Source organism: Aotus nancymaae, unplaced genomic scaffold (genome assembly GCF_030222135.1).
Source record: "Aotus nancymaae isolate 86718 unplaced genomic scaffold, 86718_ANA_hifiasm-v0.15.2.pri h1tg000069l, whole genome shotgun sequence".
Taxonomy (NCBI): Eukaryota; Metazoa; Chordata; class Mammalia; order Primates; family Aotidae; genus Aotus; species Aotus nancymaae.
This window is the reverse complement of record NW_026988484.1, coordinates 18582-44371: the sequence shown is the minus strand read 5'-3', so window position 1 is coordinate 44371 and position 25790 is coordinate 18582. Positions and strand designations below refer to the sequence as shown.

At 47.9% G+C, this 25790-nt stretch overlaps 1 protein-coding gene across 1 annotated transcript in view; it reads left to right on the top strand.

The window, feature by feature from the left end:
- Positions 1-25790, top strand: part of NLRP13 (NLR family pyrin domain containing 13) — a 30470-nt gene that overhangs the window by 2471 nt on the left and 2209 nt on the right. Inside the window, exons 2-12 of the mRNA XM_064367329.1 lie at positions 902-967; positions 1339-1341; positions 1947-2012; positions 2923-2988; positions 5463-7050; positions 9428-9598; positions 12116-12280; positions 14887-15057; positions 18586-18756; positions 21026-21196; positions 23650-23777. Coding sequence (XP_064223399.1) covers positions 902-967; positions 1339-1341; positions 1947-2012; positions 2923-2988; positions 5463-7050; positions 9428-9598; positions 12116-12280; positions 14887-15057; positions 18586-18756; positions 21026-21196; positions 23650-23777 — 2766 coding nt within the window. The remainder of the gene's footprint in view (positions 1-901; positions 968-1338; positions 1342-1946; positions 2013-2922; positions 2989-5462; positions 7051-9427; positions 9599-12115; positions 12281-14886; positions 15058-18585; positions 18757-21025; positions 21197-23649; positions 23778-25790) is intronic.

Below are 25790 nucleotides of genomic sequence, written 5' to 3'. Positions count from 1 at the left end.
GTGTAAACAGTGATCAGCAATGGAGTTCAAATATTAGAGCCGTGTCTCTTGAGATGCAAATCCCTCACGCGGTATTGGCTCAGAGCAGCTATGTACTACACAGTAAGATGAGCTGGACCACTGTGAGTCACAGAAGAGGTCGTCTAGCTCATGAGAAAGCGGACATTCAGAGTGGGTGTGTGCAGCGCCTTGAGGGACTTGGTTTGAACCCAATTCTTGGTGCTTTTATTCCTATGGTATTTTATTCCAAAGATACTAGGATGGCTTCTCTGTGGGGTACTGTTCTACACACTTGGCATGAATTGATGAACAGTCATCTACCTAGACAGGTCAGAGATATAATAAGTAAGTTACATGCTGTGTTAAAAGGTGGCAAGTGCCGACAGAGGATAGGGCAGACGGGAGAGGCTAAGGGATGTGATTAAGGAGATACGAGGTCGTCATGGTTAGGCTTCTCAGGCACCACTGCGGAGATGAGGTTTGAGCAGAGCCTTGAGAGTGAGTTAGGCAGATGTCTGAGAATCCAGGCAGGCAGGATGGCTGGAGCCAAGGCCCCAGGCAGGATCGTGCTTAGCGCGTGCTGTGGGCTTTCCAGAGTTCACGTTGCATCTTCAGTTGGGTTAATGGAGCTTGAGAAAACTGGAAGAATCGGACTCTAAATCTCTAGTTTGTCATAGGAGTTGGTTCTACTGAGAGCCTCCATTCTTGTGCATTTTCAGTCTGGGGCATTTTTTTTTTTTGAGACAGAGTTTCGCTCTTGTTACCCAGGCTGGAGTGCAATGGCGCGATCTCGGCTCACCGCAACCTCCGCCTCCTGGGTTCAGGCAATTCTCCTGCCTCAGCCTCCTGAGTAGCTGGGGTCTGGGGCATTTTTGAATGTCGTCATCACTGTTTATTTCAGGGAATGTGCAGACCCAGGAGCCCCAAGATCCAACCCAAGAAGATGCAGAGATGCTAGAAGCAGCAGGTGTGTACACTACTTTAAGTTGGTAACAGACAGGTTGCTTGATGAAGCCCTTATTGCCTGGTCCACATTCGCTGCCTACTCTGAAATTCCTTGAATTTATACTGCATAAAAAATTTAAAACTTTGCAACTAATTCTTTCAGTATTGCTTATTAAATAATAACTTGCTGTACACGGGGCATACTGATTCCTCCAGTGCCTTCAATCCCGTTTGCTATAGTAAAAGTTGGTTCCACTGGGGGCTTCCGTTATTGCTGGTCCATTTTCGGCCTGGGGTATTTTTATATCTCATCATCACTGTTTATTTCAGGGAATGTGCAGACCCAGGAATGCCAAGATCCAAACCAAGAACCAGAGCAGCTGGAAGAAGAAGCAGGTGCGTACACTACTTCATGTCGACAATCGACAGGTTGCTTGATGGAGCGCTCGTTTCATTGGTGCACATTTGCTGCCTGTGCTAAAATATCTTGAATCTATACACATAAAAAATTAAACACTCTTTCCATGTAGTTCTTCCAGTATTTCTTATTAAATAATAACTTATTCCCGGGCGTGGAGGCCCACACCTGTAATCCCAGCACCTTGGGAGGCTGAGGGGGGCGGATCATTTGCGGTCAAGAGTTCGAGACCAGCTAACAGGACGAAACCCCATCTCTACTAAAAATACAAAAACTAACCAGCCATGGTGGTGGGCGCCTGTAATTGTAGCTACTCAGAAGGCCGAGGCAGGAGAATTGCTTGAACCCAGGAGGCGGAGGTTGCAGTGAGCCGAGATCGCACCACTGCACTCCAGCCTGGGAAACAAAATGAGACTCTGTCTCAATAAATAAACACAAAATATAAAGTGGGCATTCTCTGATTCCTCCAGTCTCTTCAATCCTGTTTGCCATAGAAAGAGCTGGTTCCACTGGGGCTGCTGTTATTGCTGGCCCATTTTCTGTCTGGGGTGTTTTCTTATCTCATCATCACTGTTTATTTCAGGAAACGTGCAGACTCAGGAATGCCAAGATCCAAACCAAGAACCCGAGGAGCTGGAAGAAGAAACAGGTGTGTACACTACTTCATGTCGACAATCGACAGATCGCTTGATGGAGCACTCGTTTCATTGGTCCACACTTGCTGCCTATGCTGAAATTGCTGGAACTTACAGTACATAAAAAATTAAAAACTCTTTCTATCTAGTTCTTCCAGTATTTCTTATTAAATAATAACTTAAGGCTGGATAGAGTGGCTCATGTCTGTAATCCCAGCACTTAGGGAGGCCGAGGCAGGAAGATCACTTGAAGTCAAGAATTCGAGACCAGCCTAGCCAATATGGTGAAATCCCTCTTCTAAAAATACAAAAGTTAGCCAGGCCTGGTGGCATGTGCCTCTAATCCCAGCTACTTGGGAGGCTGAGGCTGGAGAATGTCTTGAACCTGGGAGGTAGAGGGTGCAGTGAGCTGAGATTGCAGCACTACACTTTAGCCTGGGAGACAGAGCAAGACTCCATATCTAAAAACAAAAAATATAAACTGGACATTCTCTGATTTCTCTAGTCTCTTCACTCTCAAGTTTGCCATAGAAAGAGTTGGTTCTGGCTGGGTGCGGTGGCTCACTCCTATAACCCCAGCACTTTGAGCAGCCAAGGCGGGCAGATCAGGAGGCCAGGAGTTCAAAACCAGCCTGGCCAACATGGTGAAACCCCGTCTCTACTAAAAATACAAAAATTAGCTAGGCATGGTGGCAGGCGCCTGTAATCCCAGCTACTCGGGAGGCCAAGGCAGGAGAAGTGCTTGAACCTGGGAGGCAGAGGTGGCAGTGAGACGAGATGGTGCCATTGCACTCCAGTTCTGGGTGACAGAGCAACACTCCGTTTTGGAGAAAAACAAATAGAGTTGGTCTGCTGAGAACCTCTATCATGGCTGGCCCATTTTCAGCCTAGGGTATTTCCATATCTCATCATTATTTATTTCAGGGAATGGGCAGACGCAGGGATGCCAAGATCCAAACCAAGAAGAACCAGAGGAGCCAGAAGAAGCAGGTGTGTACAGTACTTTATGTTGATAATGGACAGGTTGCTTGAGGAACACTCCCTTCACTGGGTCCTGCGTAGAGTTGCCTTCTCTCTGACATTTTCTTCCATTTATAGTATTCAAGACGTGATAAATTCTTCCCAGCTAGTTGTTCCAGTGCAACTTACTGAAAAATAAGTTACTATAAATGGGATTCTCTAGTTTGCCCATTCATTCTCAGACACTGGTGTCTACTTCTGGACTTCGTGCTTTTGTGGCATAATCGATATTTAGGTTACCTATCAATAGGTTAATTAATAGGCATCTGTAGGTTTTGTACCAGTGACCCTATGAAAATTTTCACACTGAGAAAGTAAGATGCACATTCTAGTACTAAGTTTAGTTTGATCAAAGAAATATGTGTGCATGTATATAAGCCCCGAAGAGTCACAGGGACATAGCGCCTTCTGCCCAGCTCTTGAGGTCTGCCCTACAGGGACACCCACGCACTACTCTGGGGGGCCACTTCTGGCATTCGTTTCTATGGTTCTAAGTGATTTACAATTTCCTGCTTTTTCTTAGTTTTCTAATGAGTTACCTACTGACTGCTTGTCATGGTAGGTATCTCTCTTCCCTTCTGTCCTTCAATAATGTTATTTCTCCTGTGTGTGGCAGCGTCAGCATTCAGTATCCTGGGCATATAAACTGATGCTGAGTCTTGCAGTGAAGGTTCTGTGTGGCAGTACTCTTCTAGGGCTGCTGCTAACCAATTTTATGACGAACTGGATAGCTTACAACAACTCATCGAGGGAGAGGCCAAATGATAGGGTTTGGCCGTGTCCCCACCCAAATCTCATCTTGAACTGTAGCTCCTGTAATTCCCACAGGTCATGGGAGGAACCTGGTGGGAGGTTACTGATTCATGGGGTGGGTCTCTCCCCCACTGTTCTCATGATAGCGACTAAGTCTCACGAGATCCGATGGTTTTATAAAGGGGAGTCCCCTGCACACGCCCTCCTGCCTGCCACCATGTAAGCGGCGTCTTTGCTTCCCCTTGGCCTTTCACTGTGATTGTGAGGCCTCCCCAGCCACGTGGAACTGTGAGTTCATTAAACCTCGTTTTTTTTGTGTGTGGTTTTTTTTTTGAGACGGAGTTTCGCTCTTGTTACCCAGGCTGGAGAGCATTGGCGCGATCTCGGCTCACCGCAACCTCCGCCTCCTGGGTTCAGGCAATTCTCCTGCCTCAGCCTCCTGAGTAGCTGGGATTACAGGCACGCGCCACCATGCCCAGCTAATTTTTTGTGTTTTTAGTAGAGACAGGGTTTCACCATGTTGACCAGGATGGTCTCGATCTCTTGACCTCGTGATCCACCTGCCTCGGCCTCCCAAAGTGCTGGGATTACAGGCTTGAGCCACTGTGCCCGGCCTAAACCTTATTTTCTTTATAAATTACCCAGTCCTGGGTGTGTCTTTAAGAGCAGTGTGAGAACAGACTAATACTCCGAATGACTGAAATCAAGGTGTCAGTAGAGCCACACTCTCTGGAAAGGCTCTAGGGGAAGATCTGTTCTGGTCTCTTCCAGCTCTGCTGGCTGCCAGCATTTCTTGGGTTGTGGCCTCATCACTCTCATCTCCACCTCTGTGGTCTCACTGCCACCTGCTAAGTCTTCTCCTCTGGGTGTTGGTGCCTCATGTCCCTGTGCTCCTACTTTGGGAGGATATGTGCAAGTGTATTAGCACCCCGGACAATCCAGTATAAGTTCCTATTCTCCAGATCCTTAACTAATCACTTTCTGGGATATTAGCAGGTAATATTTATTCTTTAGCCATATACCTTTCTATAGATATGTCATGGTTTATATGTAACCTTTTCTTGTTGACAGAAATCTTGGCTTCCAGGCTTTTGAAAAAACACTAAGCAATACTTTGATAAATGTCCATATCATATTGTGCATATCCACAAATAGTTTCTTAGAAGACGTTGGTTATTTTTTTTCTTTGTTTTTTTTTTTTTGGTTGTTGTTTGAGATGGAGTCTCACCCTGTCGCCCAAGCTGGAGTGCAGTGGCATGATCTCTGCTCACTGCAGCCTCTGCCTCCCAAGTTCAAGCCCTTTTCCTGTCTCAGCCTCCTGAGTAGCTGGGATTACAGGTGCACACTGCCAACACCTGGCTAATTTCTTGTATTTTTAGTAGAGACAGGGTTTCACCATGTTCCCTAGGCTGGTCTCGAACTCCTGAGCTCAGTCAATCCACCCGCCTTGGCCTCCCGAAGTGCTGGGATTACAGGTGTGAGCCACCACGCCCGGCCAGATCATCAAATTATTTAACTGTCTTCACTTTCTGCAGCTTTCTACCACTGCATTCCCACAAAACCCTGGAAGGCAGAGTTTGTCTTATTCAAGTCTTTGTGTGGGAACTTTGTAATTGAATCATTCCTAACTCTGAAGTTTATTCTGACCATTGTTAGGTCTGTCTGTCTGTCTTGCCTCACTTCTGCTGTAGACCACAGAAGAAAATACAGAGAGAAAATGAAGGCTAAAGTGTTGGAGAAATGGGACGACATCCCTTGGCCTGAAGATCACGTGTATATCCGCAGTACATCAGAGGATGAGCACGAGGAGCTGCAGCGCCTGCTGGATCCTCACGGGACCGGAGCCCAGGCCCAGACCATAGTCTTGGCGGGGAGGGCGGGGGTTGGGAAGACCACCTTGGCAATGAAGGCTCTGCTGCATTGGGCGGATGGAGTTCTCTTTCAGCAAAGGTTCTCCTATGTCTTCTATGTCAGCTGCCATATGACGAGGTACATGAAGGAAACTACCTTTGCCGAATTGATTTCTCGAGATTGGCCCAATTCTGATGCCCCCATTGAAGAGTTCACGTCTCAGCCCGAGAAGCTCCTGTTTATCGTTGATGGCTATGAGAACATGATCGTAGCTGAGCCAGGCTCTGACGGCTTGGACGATGGCCCGCCGTGTACAGACTGGTACCAGGAGCTCCCGGTGACCAGAATCCTACTCAGCTTGTTGAAGAAAGAATTGGTTCCCCAGGCCACCTTACTGATCACGATCAAGACCTTTTATCTGATGGATCTTAAGGGCTTGACGGTGAATCCATGCTTTGTACAAATGACAGGGTTCACAGAGGAAGACCTGTGGGTATATTTCATGAGACACTTTGATGACTCAAGTGAAGTGAAGAAAATCCTGCAACAGATAAGAAAAAACGAAACTCTGTTTGATTCCTGCAGTGCCCCCATGGTGTGTTGGATTGTATGTTCCTGTCTGAAGCAGCCGACGGTGAGGTATTACGCGCTCCAGTCTGTCACTGACACCACCACCAGTCTGTACGCCTGCTTTTTCACCAGCTTGTTCTCCACAGCAGAGGTGGATTTGGCAGATGACAGCTGGCCAGGACAATGGAGGGCCCTCTGCAGTCTGGCCATAGAGGGGCTGTGGTCTATGGCCTTCACGTTTAACACACAGGCCACTGAGCGCGAGGGCCTGGAAGTGCCTTTCCTTGATTATCTCTACCAGCTCAATATTCTCCAAAAGGTCAGTGACTGCGGGGGTTGCTTCACTTTCACCCACCCAAGTTTGCAGGAGTTTTTTGCAGCCATGTCCTTCGTGCTGGAGGAACAGGAAGAATTCCTTCAGCGTTCTACCAGGTATGAAGAGATGAAGCTGTTACTGCAGGATGCCTTGCTCAACAAAGAGCCCTACTGGACTCCGGTGGTTCTTTTCTCCTTCGGGCTCTTAAACAGAAACATAGCAAGAGAACTGGAAGAGACTTTGCACTGTAAAATGTCTCCCAGAAGAATGGAGGAATTATTAAAGTGGAGGGAAGAGCTAGATAAGGCAGAAAATGCCTCCGTCCATTCTCATGTTCTACGATTTTTTCACTGCCTACATGAGTCCCAGGAGGAAGACTTCGTAGAGAAGATGTTGGATCATACCTTTGAAGTGGACCTGAATATTTTGAGGGACAAAGAACTCAAAGCTTCTTCATTTTGCCTAAAGCGGTGTAAAAGGTTAAATAAGCTGAGGCTTTCTGTTGGCAGTCACATCCTTGAAAGGGACTTGGACACTCTGGAGTGAGTAATACAAAACCATTTCTTTCTCAGCTTCTCCTGTCTTCTCAGGCTCTGTGCAAATTCTTTCATGCAAACCTGGGGATTTGTGGTCGTTATGTATCACGGGTTATTTCTGACCAAACGTTCTGGAGCAGCTCCATCTCGAAAGGACATTTTCCCTTAGGCATCATATAGTTTCTCAGTTCATTTAATTGATCTACTTAGAGATAGATTTAGATCTTTATATATTTTATTGTTGTTTTTTTTTTTTTAATACGGTGTTTTGCTCTGTCGCCAGGCTGGAGTGCAGTGGCACAATCTCTGCCTCCTGGGTTCAAGTGATTGTCCTGCCTCAGCCTCCTGAGTAGCAGATATTACAGGCGTGTGCCACCACATCCAGCTAATGTCTTTGGATTTTTTAGGAGAGACAGGGTTTTCCCACGTTGGCCAGGATGGTCTCGATGTCCTGACCTTGTGATCCACCCATCTCGGCCTCCCAAAGTGCTGGGATTACAGGTGTGAGCCACCACGCCCGGCTCACACTTGTCATCATGCCCATAGCAACACAGTCTAACCACTATTTACAGAGCATTTACATCATGTTGGGTGTTGTAAGTAATCTAGCAATGATTTATGGTATGTGGGAGGATAGGCTTAGGTTATGTGCAAATACGCCATTTTATTTTTTTATTTTAATTTTTTGAGACGAGTCTTACTTTTTCCGCCAGGCTGGAGTGCAGTGGCACAATCCTGGCTCACTGCAACCTCCACCTTCCAGGTTCAAGTGATTCTCATGTCTCAGCCTCCCGAGTAGCTGGGATTACAGGCGCCCACCACCATGCCCTGATAATTTTTGTATCTTTAGTAGAGATGGGGTTTTACCATGTTGCCCAGGCTGGTCTCGAACTCTTGGCCTCAAGGGATCCACCCACCTTGGCCTCCCAAAGTGCTGGGATTACAGGCGTGAGCCACCACCCCCGGCCAGTATGCCACTTTATACCAGGGACTTGAGCATCCTCAGATTTTAGAGTACATGGGAAGTCCTCGAACCAACCCCCACAGATACTGAAGGATGGCTGTATGTCGACATGTGTTGGATGTAATTGGTCATGTCTTGGAATCCCTACAACATAAATTGGGAACTTCTTTAGACAGGATTCAGTGTGGGAGCATGCGACTAACTGCTCTTAAAACGCTTCCCCAGGAATAATTTCGTTTATTGTGAGGACTGATAACATCGGCATCATTCCTCATTTTACGTATGTTCACCCTGCAATTTAAGATTTCATGCCTTCCCAAAAGTTGGTACTAGAAATTCTGATGCTGTGGTCATTTGCCACTTGTCCATTCATCTTACCTGTTTCCTCCGTGATTTTAAATAGACTGTTATTACCGAGTTAACTGGGATATTTAACATAGGAATGAGCACGTACGCATGCCCATGTCACCATGCATGCATCTCACGACTGGCCAAAAAGAAGACCACAGATACTTCTGGTCACCTAAAACCAAGTTTATTGGTCCTACTTCAGTAAGGGAAAGACAGCTTATAGAGTCGAGTCATGTCTCAGGAGCAGGAAGCCAGAGGAGGATGTCTGTGGAGTTTCAGAACCTGGGCTGGGTGATGTTTGGGGTGGGTGGGTGGATCTTTGTTTTAAGGTGGGTGATTTTTATTTTGTTTGGTTTTAAGGTGGGTGATTTGATTTTTTTAAGGTGGGTGATTTGATTTTTTTTTAAGGTGGGTGATTTGATTTTTTTAAGGTGGGTGATTTGATTTTTTTTAAGGTGGGTGATTTGATTTTTTTTTTAAGGTGGGTGATTTGATTTTTTTTTTTTTTTTTAGGTGGGTGATTTGATTTTTTTTAAGGTGGGTGATTTGATTTTTTTTAAGGTGGGTGATTTGATTTTTTTTAAGGTGGGTGATTTGATTTTTTTTTTTTTAAGGTGGGTGATTGTGTTTTGTAGGGGTGAATGATTTGATTGTGGTTTTTTTTTTTTTTTGAGACGGAGTTTTGCTCTTGTTACCCAGGCTGGAGTGCAATGGTGCGATCTCGGCTCACCGCAACCTCTGCCTCCTGGGTTCAGGCAATTCTCCTGCCTCAGCCTCCTGAGTAGCTGGGACTACAGGCACACGCCACCATGCCCAGCTAATTTTTGTATTTTTGGTAGAGACAGGGTTTCACCATGTTGGCCAGGGTGGTCTCGAACTCCTGACCTCAAATGATCTGCGGCCTCGGTCTCCCAAAGTGCTGAGATGACAGGCGTGAGCCACCGCACCCAGCCACATGAGGAAAATTCTAATAATTTTGTTAGGGCTTCTTTCTGTGTCCCAAAGGTTGTATTCTGGGTGTTGCTGAGGCTAATTTGCTCTAATCTGCGTTCTCTCTCCTTCATGAAGGACAAGCATGGTCAGTTCCAGGATGCACGCATGGAACGGTATTTGCTCTACGTTGGTCAGAAATGAGAATGTGCGTGAACTGGACCTGAGTAACAGCAAGCTCCACGCCTTGTCTGTGAAAGCTCTATGTCTTGCACTAAAAAATCCAAGATGCAAAGTCCAAAAACTGACGTAAGTGTGAGACGCTGGCAGTTCAAGAGGGTACGCTAGGAGAATCGGCCCACTTCTCTCTTGATCAGTGCAGTTGGCTCTGTTTTCCAGGAGGAAAGCTAAACTGTGCTTGTATTTATGAAAGTGCTATCAGGCAAAGCAGGCTGAGATTTTTAAATGTCGATCCGTCACGAATGATCTTGCACTGGAGCACCTGTAGACAAGTAATTTTTCCTCGGGACCTCAGTCCTGCTGTTTTGAGCTGGATTTGAAGGAGTGGAAAATGTCTAGGATATGGTGGAGGCAGAGCACTCGAGAAGAGCTACAGACGTGTAGTCTGTGAGAACTGTCTTGTGTCTTAAGAAAAAGTAGGTAGTATTTCATGGGTCACTCCTGTGTTGAGTGAGTATTGGGCATCTCTGTGTGCCAGGTTCTGCTCTCAGTTCAGAGGTTCTAGCAGTGAAGCCCACAGATAACTCATGCCATCAGGTATCTTACATATGTCAGGGAAGCAAGCAAAATAATCGTAATAGCATCCGAGAGGGTGGCATCTTCCAAAGAAGAAAACCGGGGGCTCAGAAAGGATGTGTGAGAAGGGTGGCTTGTGTTTTTAGGTAGGGAAGGCAGAAGGGCCTCACCGAAAAGGGATTTGAGTAAAGACTGACTTGACTGATTGTAGGGGAGGAAGAGGGACTGTGCCTGTGGACACCTGGGAAAAAGATCATTCCAAGCCGAGAAAACAAGATAGAAGGCGCCGTGGAGAACACGTGCCCTCCATGAGGAGACCATGCTTCGTAATACCAAGAGGGGCGTCACGGGGCGTGGGTGAGCAAGGGGGAACGTCCTCTCTGGAGCTGGAGGACCGTTGTGGACTGAAGCACGTTGGTCCCCGGCTAGTATGATCCAAGGAGAAATGAATGACAGGGTGTCAGATCTGGCTTGAAGATAGGAAGGAATTAGCAAATGGAGGTGGACCTTGTATGGCCAGCAAGGGGGAAAAAGAGCTGTAGAGGAGAGAGGAATGCCTGGCGTTGAATCTCAGGTGGGATTTGTTTGAACGATCTGGAGTCTTGGCCAGTGAATTGTCTTGCTTTTCCACCACCATTAGGTCTTACTTTCAAGGGCTAAAACCTAGGTGAGTATATTGACTCAACCAGTTAAGAGTGAAAGGTCTGATCATAATGACTTTCTTCAAACCTCAGTGTATTGAGTGAGCTGGACCAAACCCACGAGGGGCAGCCGTAGGTGGCCGTGGCCTTCTTTTATTTTTTAATACTTTTAAGTTCAGGGGTACAGGTATATGTTTGTTACATGAGTAAATGTGTGTCATCGGGGTTTGTTGTCAAGATTATTTCATCACCCAGATATTTTTATTGTTGAGATGGAGTCTTACTCTGTTACCAGGCTGAGTGCAACGGCACGATCTTGTCTCACTCCAACCTCCACCTCCCCGGTTCAAGTGATTCTCCTGCCTCAGCCTCTCGAGTAGCTGGGATTACAGGCGCCCACCACCATGCCCAGCTAATTTTTGTATTTCAGTAGAGATGGGGTTTCACCATGTTGGCCAGGACGGTCTCGATCTCCTGACCTCGTGATCCATCTGCCTCGACCTCTCGAAGTGCTGGGATTACAGGCGTGAGCCACCGCGCCCGGCCTCATCTCGCAGACACTAACCCCAGTACCCATTCATTCTTTTTCCTGATCCTTTTCCGTTCCCCGCTCTTCCCAGCAGGCCCCAGGCTGTGTTGTTCCCCTCGGTGTCCATGTGCTCATATCCTTCAGCACCCACTTAAAAGTGAGAACATGTGGTATTTGGTTTTCTGTTCCTGCATTAATTTCCCAAAGATGAGGGCCTCCAGCTCCATCCATGTCCCTGCAAAGGACATGTTCTCATTCTTTTTTATGGCTGCATGGTATTCCATGGTGTATAGATACCACATTTTCTTTGTCTAGCCCACCACTGCTGGGCATTTAGGTTGATTCCATGTCTTTGCTGTTGTGAATAGTGCTGCAATCAGCATACATGTGCATGTGTCTTTATCACAGAGCGATTTGTGTTCCTTTGGGCATATATCCAGTAATGGGATTGGGCAGTCTTTTTAAATTTTTCTTTTAATATTTAAATTTCGATCTTACATAGTTCTCAAGATAAGGAGAAAAGTTCCAGAAAATACAAGATAATTATTCTTGCTGGGCTTTTCTAGGTTGGATTGTATGTGTGTGTCGGGGGGGGGGCTGTCATTTCCCAGAAGAGAGGCGGCCCCAGGACCTCTTCACCACAGGTCTCTAGGAGAGGGAGGGGGGGAGAGGGATTGCTGACAGTACATCCCACTGAGCTTCCTGGCTTTCTGGGGAGTATTTTTTAGTTTTTATTTCCAAGGTCCAGTCCCATGACTCAGCCCTTGTTTTGTTGATTCCTTGTGTCCCCTGTATAACCTTGGCAGCGGGTGTGCTGGAGGGCAGCGTGAGGTGGCAGGCAGGATGCTGGAAACCAGTCCTCTCCCTTGATCCAGCTTTCGTGTCCCTTCCCATCTGCAGGTGCAAGTCGGTAGCTCCTGAGTGGATTCTCAAGGAGCTCATTCTTGCCCTCCAGGGTAACAGCAAGCTGACCCATCTGAACTTGAGCTCTAACAAGCTGGGAGTGACTGCCCCCCTGATTCTTAAAGCCTTGAAACACTCAGCCTGCAAACTCAAGTATCTGTGGTAAGTCTTTGGCTCCCTAGATCTGTCGGGGGTTGAGAGAACACCCCTAGCTTCCACGATCCATTGGGAGGGCTGACAGCATTAAGGATTGTAGCAAAAGGAGACAGAGAAAGATGAGCAAAGGAAAAAGTTCCTATGTGTAGAGAAGTAGGTCTCAAATTTTACTGTATATCAGCCTCACCTCGGGGGAGGTTATTTTTTTTATTTTGTTTTGTTTTTGAGACAGCGTCTCATTCTGTTGCCCAGGCTGCAGTTCAGTGATGCGATCTCAGCTTGCTGCAACCTCTGCCTCCTTGGCTCAGGCAATCCTCCCACCAGAGTCCCGAGTAGCTGGGACCACACCTGTGTGCCACCACACCCAGCCAATTTTTGCATTGTTTGTAGAGATGCGATTTTGCCATGTTGCCCAGGTTGGTCTTGAACTCCTAGACTCAAGTGATCTTCCTGCCCCAGCCTCTGAAGTGCTGGGATTATAGGCGTCAGTCACTGTGCCTGGTCCAAGCTAGATGGTGTTTTAAAATACAGATTCCAGGAACTCAACTGCAGAGACCCTGCATGTTTAGGGTGGGACCTGAGAAAGAGGGGTGTGTGTGTGTGTGTGTGTGTGTGTGTGTGTGTGTGTGTGTCAGTCTCACTCTGTTGCCAGGCTGGAGTGTAGTGGTGCGATCTTGGCTCACTGCACTCCGCTTGCTACGTTCAAGCAATTCTCCTGTCTCAGCCTCCTGAGTAGCTGGGACTACAGGCGCCCGCCACCACACCCACCTAATTTTTATATTTTTAGTAGAAAAAGGGTTTCACCATGTTGGCCAGGCTGGTCTCGAACTCCTGACCTCAGGTGATCCGCCTACCTCAGCCTCCCAAAGTGCTGGGATTAACAGGCATGAGCCACTGCAGCAGGCCGAGAATGAGCACTTCTAACAGGCTACCAAGTCATGCTGCTCTTGCTGGACCACGGGCCACACTTTGAGTAGCATTGACATGCAGGCCATCCAACCTCGGAAAGGGATGAGGAAGAGGGAGAAAGTCAGCTTTTGTTCATGGAGCAGGGGGGTCTCTAAACGCAGAGCACTCCTTCCAAGAGTAACTAATGGTCCGTCTCGGGGCCTCTGTGTTAGGTTGGAATCCTGTGGTCTTACCCATCACATTTGTCAGCAATTTCTCAAACTCGCCCAGAACTCGAGTCTGAACTTCCTCAGCCTGGGGGACAACGATCTCTCTGATATGAAAAGCCTGAGGGAGTCCTCCACGCTACCAAAGAATCCCCTGACGGAGCTGTCGTAAGTCTCGCTGCCTTTCCAGAGCATCTTCCTTGCAAGTTTGAGTGGCACAGCGGGTGGCACTGGGTGTGTTTTGGGGAACCTCAGGGATCCGCCTACTGTGTTTACTTAGCACATTGACATGCGTCTCTTTTCTTTTTTTCTCTTTTCTCTTTCTTTTCTTTTCTAAGATGGAGTCTTGTTCTATCACCCAGGCTGGAGTGCAGTGGTGCGATCTTGGCTCACTGCAACCTCTGCCTCCTGGGTTCAAGTGATTCTCCTGCCTCAGCTTCCCGAGTAGCTGGAGTTACAGGCACATACCACCATGCCCCCTGGCCTTTTTTTTTATTTTTTTTATTTTTTTTATTTTTGTAGAGATGAGGTTTTGCCATGTTGGCCAGGCTGGTCTTGAATTCCTGACCTCCGGTGATCCACCTGCCTTGGCCTCCCAAACTACCGGGACTACAGGCATGAGCCGCGGCGCCTGGCCTCTTCTGTCTTCCCACCACTCACTGTGGGTCTCAGTTCCAGCCAGCTTTGCCCTCCCTCGGTCATGGCTGTCTGACCAGGCAGTCTTTCTTTGCATAATCTCCTTAGGCTTCTTTGATCCTCCCCAGATCTAGGGGTTTTCAACTGGATTCTATTAAATTAGTTGAAACTGGGAGTGATTTTGACTTTTGCCCCCCAGGGGACAAGTGGCAATGCCTGGACAACATGGCTGGTTGTCCCAGAGGTGCAAGGGATGCTATTGATGAGTAACGTCTAGAGGGTAAAGGCCAGTTATGATTGACATCTGGTAAGGCACAGGGTGGTCCTCTCATTCTGCAACTAGGCGTGATCCCGCTCACACATCCCTAGGCCTGAGGGTCAGAAAACCCTATCTTGACTCATCTTTATCTTCTTTCTGTGTTTTTTGTTTTTTTTTTCTTTTTTGAGAGGGAGTCTCCTTCTGTTACCCAGGCTGGAGTGCAGTGGCATGATCTTGGCTCACTGTAACCTCTGCCTCTTGGTTTAAGCGATTCTCCTGCCTCAGCCTCCCTAAGTAGCTGGGACTACAGGCATGCACCACCATGCCCAGCTAATTTTTTTTTTTTAGAGACGAGATTTCACCATGTTGACCAGGTTGTTCTTGAACTCTTGAACTCAGGTGATCTGCCTGCCTTGTCCTCCCGAAGTGCCGGGATTGTAGGCTTGAGCCACCATGCCCGGCCCTTTTTCTCTTTGAATCTTTTGTTCTTTCTCCAATTTAATCTTCCTGTAATGTTCGGGTCTCAGGAGTTAAGGGGTCAAGAGAGAGAAGGGACCTGGGCATCATTGCTGAGGCTCACCTTGCTCCTGCACCTTCCGCAGCCTGGAGAAATGCAACCTGTCAGGGGCCAGCTGTCAGGACCTGGCCGTGTTCCTGATCAGCATCCGACAAGTAACTCGACTGTGCCTGGGATTTAATCGGCTCCAAGACTACGGCATAAAGCTGTTGGGTGCTGCCCTGACTCACCCCAAGTGTGCCTTAGAGAGGCTGGAGTAAGTGTTCCCTGGCTCCACTTCTAGAAATGACTCTGTGCACACAGATATCAAGAGCAATGCCTTCTTCACTTGAGAGCTATTTACAGCTTTAAAAAGTAACATTCATCGAGTAGTTACTGTGGCCGGGAATTGCTGTAAAACAGATTCTGAGTGGCATCCTGGGTTTGTTGCTTCCATCTCCGGTTATGCCGAGAAACTTAATTTCCACAAGGACCCTAGGAGTGATGAATTTTTTGGTCCACTGGTATGTGAGCTCCTAGCAGAGACAGAACGCGGCCTGAAGGTCTAGGTGGTAGATAATCGGTCAGATACACTTCATACTCATGTGGGAGATAGTTTTATGAGTGACAGGTAAAGACAATAGATACAAAGAAAAACAAAGAATGAGAGTCGGATGACAGGGATGGGGTTGATGTCCCAGCGAAGTCTTGTCTCACCAACCTTTGTGAAGAGGTGATACTTCAGCAGAGACTCGGATGGAGAAGGGAGGCAGCTGTATGCAGAGAAGGAACAGCAGAAGGAAAGGCCTGAGGTCGGAGTGAGCCCGGAGTGTTGGAGGAGCAGTGAGGAGCTGGCATAGTTGGGGTAAAGTGAGTGAGGGTGGCCGTGGTAGCAGGTGGAGGCGCCTGGGATGTGCTGGGCTGTGTAGGAATCTGTGTTTTGTTTGGAGTGACGTGGAAAGCCTTCGTTGGCTTGGAAGGGGGACGTTATCTTCATCTGACCTACTTTGAAAGACAGTGCAGGCTACTGTTGAAGGGTGGACTGCAGTGGGGACAAAGATGCCAGTGCAAGCAAGAGATGGGACTCCTATCCACCAGGCGAGGACAGGAGGGAGCGGCCCGTGGGGTGGCTCCACCGGGCGAGGACAGGAGAGAGCAGCCCGTGGGGTGGCTATAGGATTTCGGGATAGATCAGAAGGTAGTGTTGGAGAATTTCAGAGGCAGGAGAGACTGTTGAGGTTGCAGAAGGAGTTCTGGTGTACCTGGCCCAGCTCAGATTCGCATCCAAGGTGGCTAAGTGCCCCACAAAGACAGGGCTTAACTTTTTACACGTGAAGTACACACTGGCGCTAAAATGAGTTTGCAGGTGCAAAACAGAGGCAATTCATCAAGCAGTGACAGGCGCCTGACTTAGGCTCACATATGACTGTTGCTATGAGACCCAGATGTTCACTATATGCAGAGCTCGAGGATTCTAGCACAGGCCCTATCCGTTGCCCTCTGCTGCAGCGCCCGAAGGCCGGCGTCTTGCCTGCTTGCGCGTTTCTTATGACCTTCGCTGTGCTCAAGAAACTTAGAGTTATCCGCTATAGAGAACAAGAATGCAAGAATTCGTTAACTTATAAAACTTGCAGAGTAGGTTACAATTCCACGGGAGGGGAAGGACTCATAGAAAATTTAATTCCTGCTTCTGTTTGCTGCATTAATTTTATTTCTTTTCCCTGTTCAGTAGAGCTAATAGGGTTTGCTGATGGACTCCAGGTAGTTTAGGAGGGAGGGCACCAAGAACACCTCCCAGAGGTGAGGTCGGCAGCTAGGGAAAGGACGTGACCATTCTCCAACACAGGGAGTGTCGGGGGCGGAGCCAGAGGTGAGGTCAGCTAGGGAAAGGGCGGGACCATTCTCCAACACAGGGAGTGTCGGGGGCGGAGCCAGAGGTGAGGTCAGCTAGGGAAAGGACGTGACCATTCTCCAACACAGGGAGTGTCGGGGGCGGAGCCAGAGGTGAGGTCAGCTAGGGAAAGGGCGGGACCATTCTCCAACGCAGGGAGTGTCGGGGGCGGAGCCAGAGGTGAGGTCAGCTAGGGAAAGGGCGGGACCATTCTCCAACACAGGGAGTGTCGGGGGCGGAGCCAGAGGTGAGGTCAGCTAGGGAAAGGGCGGGACCATTCTCCAACGCAGGGAGTGTCGGGGGCGGAGCCAGAGGTGAGGTCAGCTAGGGAAAGGGCGGGACCATTCTCCAACGCAGGGAGTGTCGGGGGCGGAGCCAGAGGTGAGGTCAGCAGCTAGGGAAAGGGCGGGACCATTCTCCAACGCAGGGAGTGTCGGGGGCAGAGCAGGGGCTGGGGAAAGCGTTTGGGTTGGGACACAGGAGCTTGAGATGCCTGTCCAACAACCATGCAGAGACGGCGGCGCGTGAGCAGTCGTAGGCAGGACCGCGGGAGTGAAGGGGATTGCTGGGTGGGGGTGAGAGACCCCGTGCGTGGTGCACACATGGTGAGACGCTTTAGCTCTCCTCCTCCCCAGCTGCATGGTGCTTCTCTGGTGCAGGTGTGGAATAGAGGGGAAGCTGGGTTTTCCTCAGACTGGACAATTGTCAGGTGAGTATAAAAAACACAGAAAAGGCCAAGGGCCTCTAGGTGTCACCAAGTCAATTACCGTGGAGAACCACAGACTTCGAACCAGCAAAGCAGCAAAGGGCCAGTGATCACTGAGCACTGACTCTCCATGACCAGGAACGTCCATAGCTGATTCATATATATAATGTGAGTTAATAATATGTGTAATGATACGTGTGTGATCATGATACAGTGTGTAGAACTAACACCATTATAATCATAACTAATTATAATTAGTATTATAACCCTAATATAACTTATAGCCCTAATATATTATAACCATTATAATCCTAATAATAATTAGTATAATTATAATTGTGTTATAATTCTACACATTGGAACATGATCATACACATACAATTATACATTATAATTTTAACTGTAATTATATAATCACGACTATATGTAAACAATTATATATTTAATTATAATTAATTATGATTAAATTATAATTTATAATGTAATTGATTATAATTATATGCATATACGTGTATAACTGTAACATGTATCATAATGTGAAATGCGATGAAATATGTAATATGTATATTACATATTATGTGATTATAGTTAATATTTAATATAATATAGTTTACAGCTACATATATTTTCATAAAACATGTTAACACAAACATATTATGCAGTAGACACATATCTGATATAGCCATCTCCATTTGTGATGTAATTTATCTTCCGTAACCTGCGCACTGCCTGTTTGCCGAGTGCTGTCCCAAGCACACGTATCGCTCATGTATTGACGGCCGACAGCTCTGATGGACCGTCCTGCTGCACTTTAGGATGGAAGGCAATGAAGCCTGAAGGGAGAGCAGCAGCTTGAGGGTCTCCCAGCTGCGGATGGAAAAGCCCATTTGGACCCACAACCAACCGGCTCCACAGCCTGGGGTTTATCGCCACTGCCTTGGAGCCTTGAAAGTTTTTTTCTCTCGTTTTCCTAAATCAACCACTAATAAGCACAGATTTGGTGTGCTCATTGCAGAAATCTGGACGGAGGGAGGGTTATGGTACGCAAGATACTGGCACAGCCTGGCTTGGTGTCCAGCTGTAAAGAAAGACACAGTGGTCCAGGGAGCCACTGCATGGGTGAACTTAGGGGGCCTGAGGCTCGGCCCCGGGCGCCTGGGTCTGGCCTGCTTTCCTGAGCACCCGTCTCTGTGGCTCTCACCCTGCAGGCTCTGGTTTTGCCAGCTGGGAGCACATGGCTGCAGGCACTTGTCAGATGCTCTCTTGCAGAACAGGACCCTGATGCACCTGAATCTGAGCAAGAACTGCCTGGGAGATGAGGGAGTCAGGTTCCTGTGTGCGGCCTTGGGTCGCCCAGACTGTAACCTGCAGAGCCTGAAGTAAGTTTTCTTGGCTGCGTCTCATTTAGCGGTTGGAAGAGAGCAAGGGAAATTGACCCACCAATGCCTGAGTCCCTGAAGGGGGTTGAGGGAAGTGTGGACTAGCGCTTTGCTGTAGAGGAGCTTCTGGTTTTCTTGGGGGTATGGGATGGGGTGGTCCCTGTGAGGGGAAAGTGGGATGGCTATGAACATGTGTGTTTCCGGGGTTCCTTGAGACCAGCCCTCAGGTTTTTGCTGTTTCTCTGGGAGGACTCGGGAGTCAGCCCGGAGTCATATGCGTGGCTACACTTCATGGTGAAAGGGGCTTGGGACCAAGTCCAGAGGAAAGCAGACACAAGCTCCCAGGAGTCCTCTCGCCGTGCAGCCACACAAGACGCACCGAATTCCTCCAGCAGGCGGCCGCGGCAATCACGCAAAGTGTGGTCTACCAGGGCGGCTCATTGGAGACGCCGTGTCCTGAATTTTTACTGGGTGCTGGTAATGTGTGGTTTAGCATGTTCCAAGACGTGAACCACCGCGCCTGGCCAGTCAGCGTATTTTTATTCTTCCAGGGGAATTTGAAACTTAAGAGTAGAGAGAAAAGCATATAACCTAATCCATGTTGAAACTTCAACAATTATTGATTCGCAGCCTATCCCCTTACATCTAAAACGTCACCAACACTCACTAATGGGATCGCTGGGTCAAATGGTATTTCTGGTTCTAGATTCTTGAGGAATCGCCACACTGTCTTCCACAATGGTTGAAATAATTTCCTCTAAGATTACCTTGAGGCCCATCCCAAGGGTCATATGTCTTCCTTTGTAAATGCAACATAGTTTTACATTTGTATCCGCGTTTATAAGAATAAAGTTGACTGTGTTTTCAAATGCTGACAACCACTTATGTAAACGTCCAGATAAAAAACCTGTTGATAACATTTGCTGATGGGTTTTTTTTTTTTTTTTTTTTTTTTACCTGCTGCATTTTTTCCCATACTAACTTGGAGGTATTTTTTCTTGTTTTTAAAATTTTAATCTTTTTATTGTAAATTTACCATCTGTATATATATTTTGGGATTCAAAGTGTTATGATTATCAATACAATGTGGAATAATTAAGCTAGTTAACACGCCCATCACCTCAAGTACCTTTTGTTGTGGTAACATTTGGAGGTGCTTAGGTTAGCAATTTTGAAAGGCAGAATATTAACTACATTCATCATGCTGTGCAACAGATCGCAAGGCTGGGTGTGTGTGGTGGCTCACGCCTGTAATCCTAGCACTTTGGGAGGCTGAGGCGGGCAGATCATGGGGTCAGGAGTTCGAGACCAGCCTGGCCAACATAGTGAAAACTCATCTCTACTTAAAAATACAAAAATTAGCTGAGTGTGGTGGCAGACGCCTGTAATCCCAGCTACTCGGGAGGCTGAGGCAGGAGAATCACTTGAACCTGGGAGGCAGAGGATGCAGTGAGCCGAGACCACACCATTGCACTCTAGCCTGGGAGACAGAGTGAGACTCTTTCTCAACAAAACCCCCAAAACAACGATATTCCTGCTAACGGAGACTGCTACACCCTTCGACCACCACGTCTAAGCTCTAGGCAATCTGGCTGTCTTGGGTTTGATTTGCTCGTATCGTTTCTCAGGCTGGCAGTTCTCAGACTTGGCCTTTGGTGGTTTAGCCACATGGACATTTTTCAAACCTTTTTTTTTTTAATGGGTTAAGGATTTTGAATTTCCCTGTGCCTTCTCCACAGAAGGGTATCAGCCTTCCAACATTCCTCTCTCCTCCCGTCTCTTCCTCCTTCCTCCTCTCCTCATCCCTACCCCATATTCCCGTATTTTCTCCAGTCACCTGGACTGTTTTGATCTTACTATGGCATAGAAATTCAGTCTGGAAAATGTAGACCTGACATTAGGGTAGGTTTCTGGTCTCTTCAGCTCTTCGGTTGCACTTGAAGGCTTAGACAGGTGCACCGTGGCAACCAGGCCACCTCCAGGTGCTGGGTGGCAAACACCACAGAGATGCCCTTCACGCTGGCACACCTGCAGGGGGCACGGGGGGAGAGGGCTGCACTGCTGTGCCATCTGCTCTCTTTCTATCGCAGGTAAATGGAGCCCCTGGAGGTGCCTGGGCCCTGCTGACTCGCACCCTCCTGACTCCAGGTGTGGGACAAACGTCTGGCCTCAGTGTCTCCTTTCATCGGATGTGAGATGGGCAGGTGTGAGCACAGCAGAGCTTCAGGGTGCGATCTCTCTTCCCCCTTTGTATCTTTTTGTTTTGCAGTTTGTCAGGCTGTTCTTTCACAAGAGAGGGCTGTCAAGATCTGGCTACTGCCCTCAAGCACAATCACAATGTGAAAATCTTGGACATTGGAGAAAATGATCTTCGGGATGATGGAGTAAAGCTGCTGTGTGAGGCTCTGAAAGCTTCACATCATGCTTTGTACACACTGGGGTGAGTTGACGCTGTTCTCCTCACAGTCTCCCTTCTCTATTCTTGGGGAGGTCCAACGGTAGGATCCCATCAGGGGTTAGAAAGTGAGACAGTGTAAGAACAAAGGCCTCATTTAAGAAATCCTGGGGCCGGGCACGGTGGCTCACGCCTGTAATCCCAGCACTTTGGGAGGCCGAGGCGGGTGGATCACGAGGTCAAGAGATCGAGACCATCCTGGTCAACATGGTGAAACCCCGTCTCTACTAAAAATACAAAAAATTAGCTGGGCATGGTGGCGTGTGCCTGTAATCCCAGCTACTCAGGAGGCTAAGGCAGGAGAATTGCCTGAACCCAGGAGGCGGAGGTTGCGGTGAGCCGAGATCGCGCCATTGCACTCCAGCCTGGGTAACAAGAGTGAAACTCCGTCTCAAAAAAAAAAAAAAAAAAAGAAAGAAAGAAATCCTGGCCAGGCGCGGTGGCTCACGCCTATAATCCCAGCACTTTGGGAGGCGAGGTGGGTGGATCACCTCAGGTCAGGAGTTCGAAACCAGCCTGGCCAACACAGTGAAACTCCATCTCTACTAAAAATATAAAAATCATCTGGGTGTGCTGGCATGTGCCTGTAATCCCAGCTACTTGGGAGGGTGAGGCAGGAGAATTGCTTGAACCTGGGAGGTGGAGGTTGCAGTGAGCCAAGATTGCACCATTGCACTCCAGCCTGGGCAACAAGAGCAAAACTCCATCTCAAAGTAAAAAAAAGAAAAATTCTCTCCTGCTGGATGATAAGCTCTGAATTTAGAGAGGTGTTTTACTCTTGATACCGCCATCCCTGGTACACTGTAAATACTGTTTCTCCCAGTCTGCCCACTGTGGGTGCCAGGTGCTGGGGGTGGGGTGCAGCCGTCTCTCTGCACTGTTAACCATCATATGATGTGTACTCAGCAGACCAAGATGGTTTGTTCTCAAACCTAGGATTTTTTGCCAAATGTGGCTGACGTGATAGCAATCTCTTATGTAGGGAATGGCTCCAGGGTTGGTTAATACAATAGCTCAGTGATGTTTGCAGAAAAGGTGTTTATTAGGATTTGTTGGTATCGAATGAACTGAGTCAAACTTAGCAGCCACCTCAAACTTCTATTCAGAGATTGTTAAATCTACTTTATAGACATCACGAATTAAATTATTGGTTTAAACATAAACTAGACTTGTTCTCTCATAGCCTTAAAGAGACATGAATAGGTTAATGTTATCTGCAGTGCCAAATTTAAGATAGTTTGGCATAAACGCATTCTGGATCAAGCTCATCTTTACTTCCAAAAAGTCAATGAAGCAATTTATTGAACTATTTCCTTGAGCGAGACTCATTCTGACATTTTTCTTTATAAAAGAAGGGCTTTATGGTTGTTGTTGTTTTTTTAAGATGGGGTCTCACTTTGTCACCCAGGCTGGAGGGCAGTGGTGTGATCTCGGCTCAGTGCAACCTCTGCTTCCCGGGCTCAAGCAGTCCTCCCCGCTCAGCCTCCCAAGTAGCTGGAACAACAGGTGCATGCTATGACATTGCCTGTTTTCTTGTGTTGATCAAAGAGATGAGGTTTGACCATGTTGCCCAGGCTAGTCCTGAATCCTGAGTTCAAGTGCTCTGCCTGCCTCAGTCTCCCGAAGTGTTGGGATTGCTGACACGAGCACTGTGCTTGGCCAGCGTGTCCTAGTTCACTGTGAACTCGGAGATTTCTGCTGTGTTAAACCGATCTAATACACTTTCTCCTTTTGTCTTTGTGTTTCTGGTAGCTAGTCAATCGTATGTTCAAATTTTGTATTGTTGAATTTAGAAATAAGACGGAAAAAAGTATAAACCAGGAATAATATTGCTATTTCAGTTCTTTGACAGATCTACTAAACTCACATTAAAATGGTTTGTCTCACATGCTGGCAGGGCAAGTTTTTGTTTCCTCCTCTGTCAAATAGAGTTTAAAGTACTATCTACCTTTGACGGGCTTGATAGATGGGTTGGATGAGTTACGTGCAAGTATTAAAGAGTGGCTGGGTGTGGTGGCTCACGCCTGTAATCCTAGCAGTTTGGGAGACTGAGGTGGGCAGATCACGAGGTCAGGAGATTGAGACCATCCTGGCCAACATTTTGAAACCCCATCTTTACTAAAAATACAAAAATTAGCTGGGCATGGTGGCGTGCACCTGCAGTCCCAGCTGCTTGGGAGGCTGAGGCAAGAGAATCACTTGAACCCTGGAGAAGGAAGTTTCAGTGAGCTGAAATCAGGCCACTGCACTCCAGCCTGGTGACAGAGCGAGACTCCATCTCAAAAAAAAAAAAAAGGTTCCCAGCATGGAGTAAGATGGAGTAAGTGCTCCACTTTTAAGCACTGTTTTAGTAAGTTTTTCCCTCTAGATGTAGCATCACTCGTGTAACTCCTGAGTCTCAGAGGTATCTGTTACGCTTTCTTCTCGCCCGCCCCTAGGTTGGCAAAATGCAATCTGACGACGGCTTGCTGCCCGCCTCTTGTCTCTGTTCTCCGCAGCAGTAAGACCCTGGTCAATCTGAACCTTCTAGGCAATGAGCTGGATCCTGATGGTGTCAAGATGCTATGTAAGGCCTTGAGGAAGTCGACGTGCAGGCTACAGAAACTCGGGTAATCCCCACTGACAACATTGCACTCCGTTTCCTCAGGCAGTGCTGGCTGATGGAGCTTTCAGTAGGATGGGAATGATCTCTATCTGCGCTGTGCACCTGCCGCATAGCCACTAGCTGCATCTCATAATTGGGCACTTGAAATATGGTTAGTGTGACTGGGACCTGAGTTAATAGTTTTGTTTTCTTTTGTGAGACAGAGTCTCGCTCTGTCGCCCAGGCTGGAGTGCAGTGGCACAACATCGACTCACTGCAACCTCCACCTCCCGGGTTCAAGGAGTTTTCCTGCGTCAGCTCCTGAGTAGCTGGAATTACAGGTGCCTTCCACCATGCTGGCTAATTTTTGTATTTTTGTAGAGACAGGGTTTCACCACTGAACTCCTGACCACAGGTGATCCACCCGTCTCAGCCTCCCAAAGTGCTGGGATTACAGGATTGAGCCACCGCGCCTGGACTGTTTGCTTTCCTTTTTTTTGTTGTTGTTTTGGTTTGGTTTTTTTTGAGATGGAGTCTTACTCTGCCATCAGTCTGTAGTGTAGTGGGGCAATCTCGGCTCACCGCAATCTCTGCCTCCTGGGTTCAAGTAATTCTGCCTCAGCCTCCTGAGTAGCTGGGACTACAGGCACGCGCCACCATGCCCAGCTAATTTTTGTATTTTTAGTAGAGACGGGGTTTCACCATGTTGGCCAGGATGGTCTTGATCTCCTGGCCTCGTGATCTACCGGCTTCGGACTCCCAAAGTGCTGGGATTACAGGTGTAAGCCACCTCACCCGGCTATGATTAAATATTTACAGCCACATATGGCCAATGACTGCCGTATTGGATGGTGCAGTCCTAGAGACTGTTGGGTATTTTGAGCGCCCACTTACTTTCATCATTCTCAGACCTGCTCTACATTTCACTCCACAGCCATTCACTCATGGCTGCTGCTTCAATACCGACTCTGGGCCAAGCACCACGGCCTGGTAGGCAGGAGGAAAACGAATGGACAGGAGCCTTGTCCTCCTGAGCCTTGAGTTCTCCTCCAGGAAATAGCAGGTCTGAGACATACAAGCAATCTTGTGTCATGAGTGCTGAGAAAGAACGTCTGAGTTGAGATGTGGAGACAGGAGGGTGATCAGAAGAGCAAGGAGCTTGCCTGAGCTGGTACCATTGATGCTGAGTCCCAAGGAGGCTGGAAGGAGGAGTCCATGCATCAGGAAGGGACCACGAGAGGTGACTGGAGCTGAAGGGTGGAATGTACTAAGGATGTTTCAGTAGCATGTGCAAAGGCCCTGAGGTTGCACCAAGCTATATGTTGCCCCTTTGAGGCACTGAAAGAAGATCATTTAATTGGAACTCTTTCAACCCCATTCAGTATTCTGAGAAGAAATCCAAAAGGTAAGCAGGCCCACTGCAGTGGCTCATGCCTGTAATCCCAGCATTTGTGAGGCCGAAGCAGGAGGATCACTTGGGGCCAGGATTTTGAGACCAGCGTCGGCCACATAGGGAGATCTGTCTCTACAGAAAAAGTTTTAAAATATTGCTCAGCATGGAGGCACACACCTGTGGTCCCGGCAACGTGGGAGGCTGAGGTGGGAGGATTGCCTGAACCCAGGAGTGCGAGAATGCAGTGGGCTGTGATCATGCCACTGCACTCCAGCCTGGGTAACAGAGCAAAGACCCCCTCTCAAAAAAAGTTGAGGGGTGCGGGAGAAAGGAAAGCAGTTCCCAGTCGTTACTAGGTACATTTCAGCAGGAGTCATCTCCGATGCCACGAAACCTTGCTTATTTTCGGAAGCGCGTCAAAATCTGCACATTTAGATTTAAGATACGATGTTGCCAACTTCCCATTTGAGTGGTGAATTTAAAAAGGGCTCCGGGGCCGGGTTCAGTGGCTCACGCCTGTCATCCCAGCACTCTGGGAGGCCGAGGTGGGCGGATCACCTGAGGTCGGGAGTTCAATACCAGCCTGACCAACATGGAGAAAC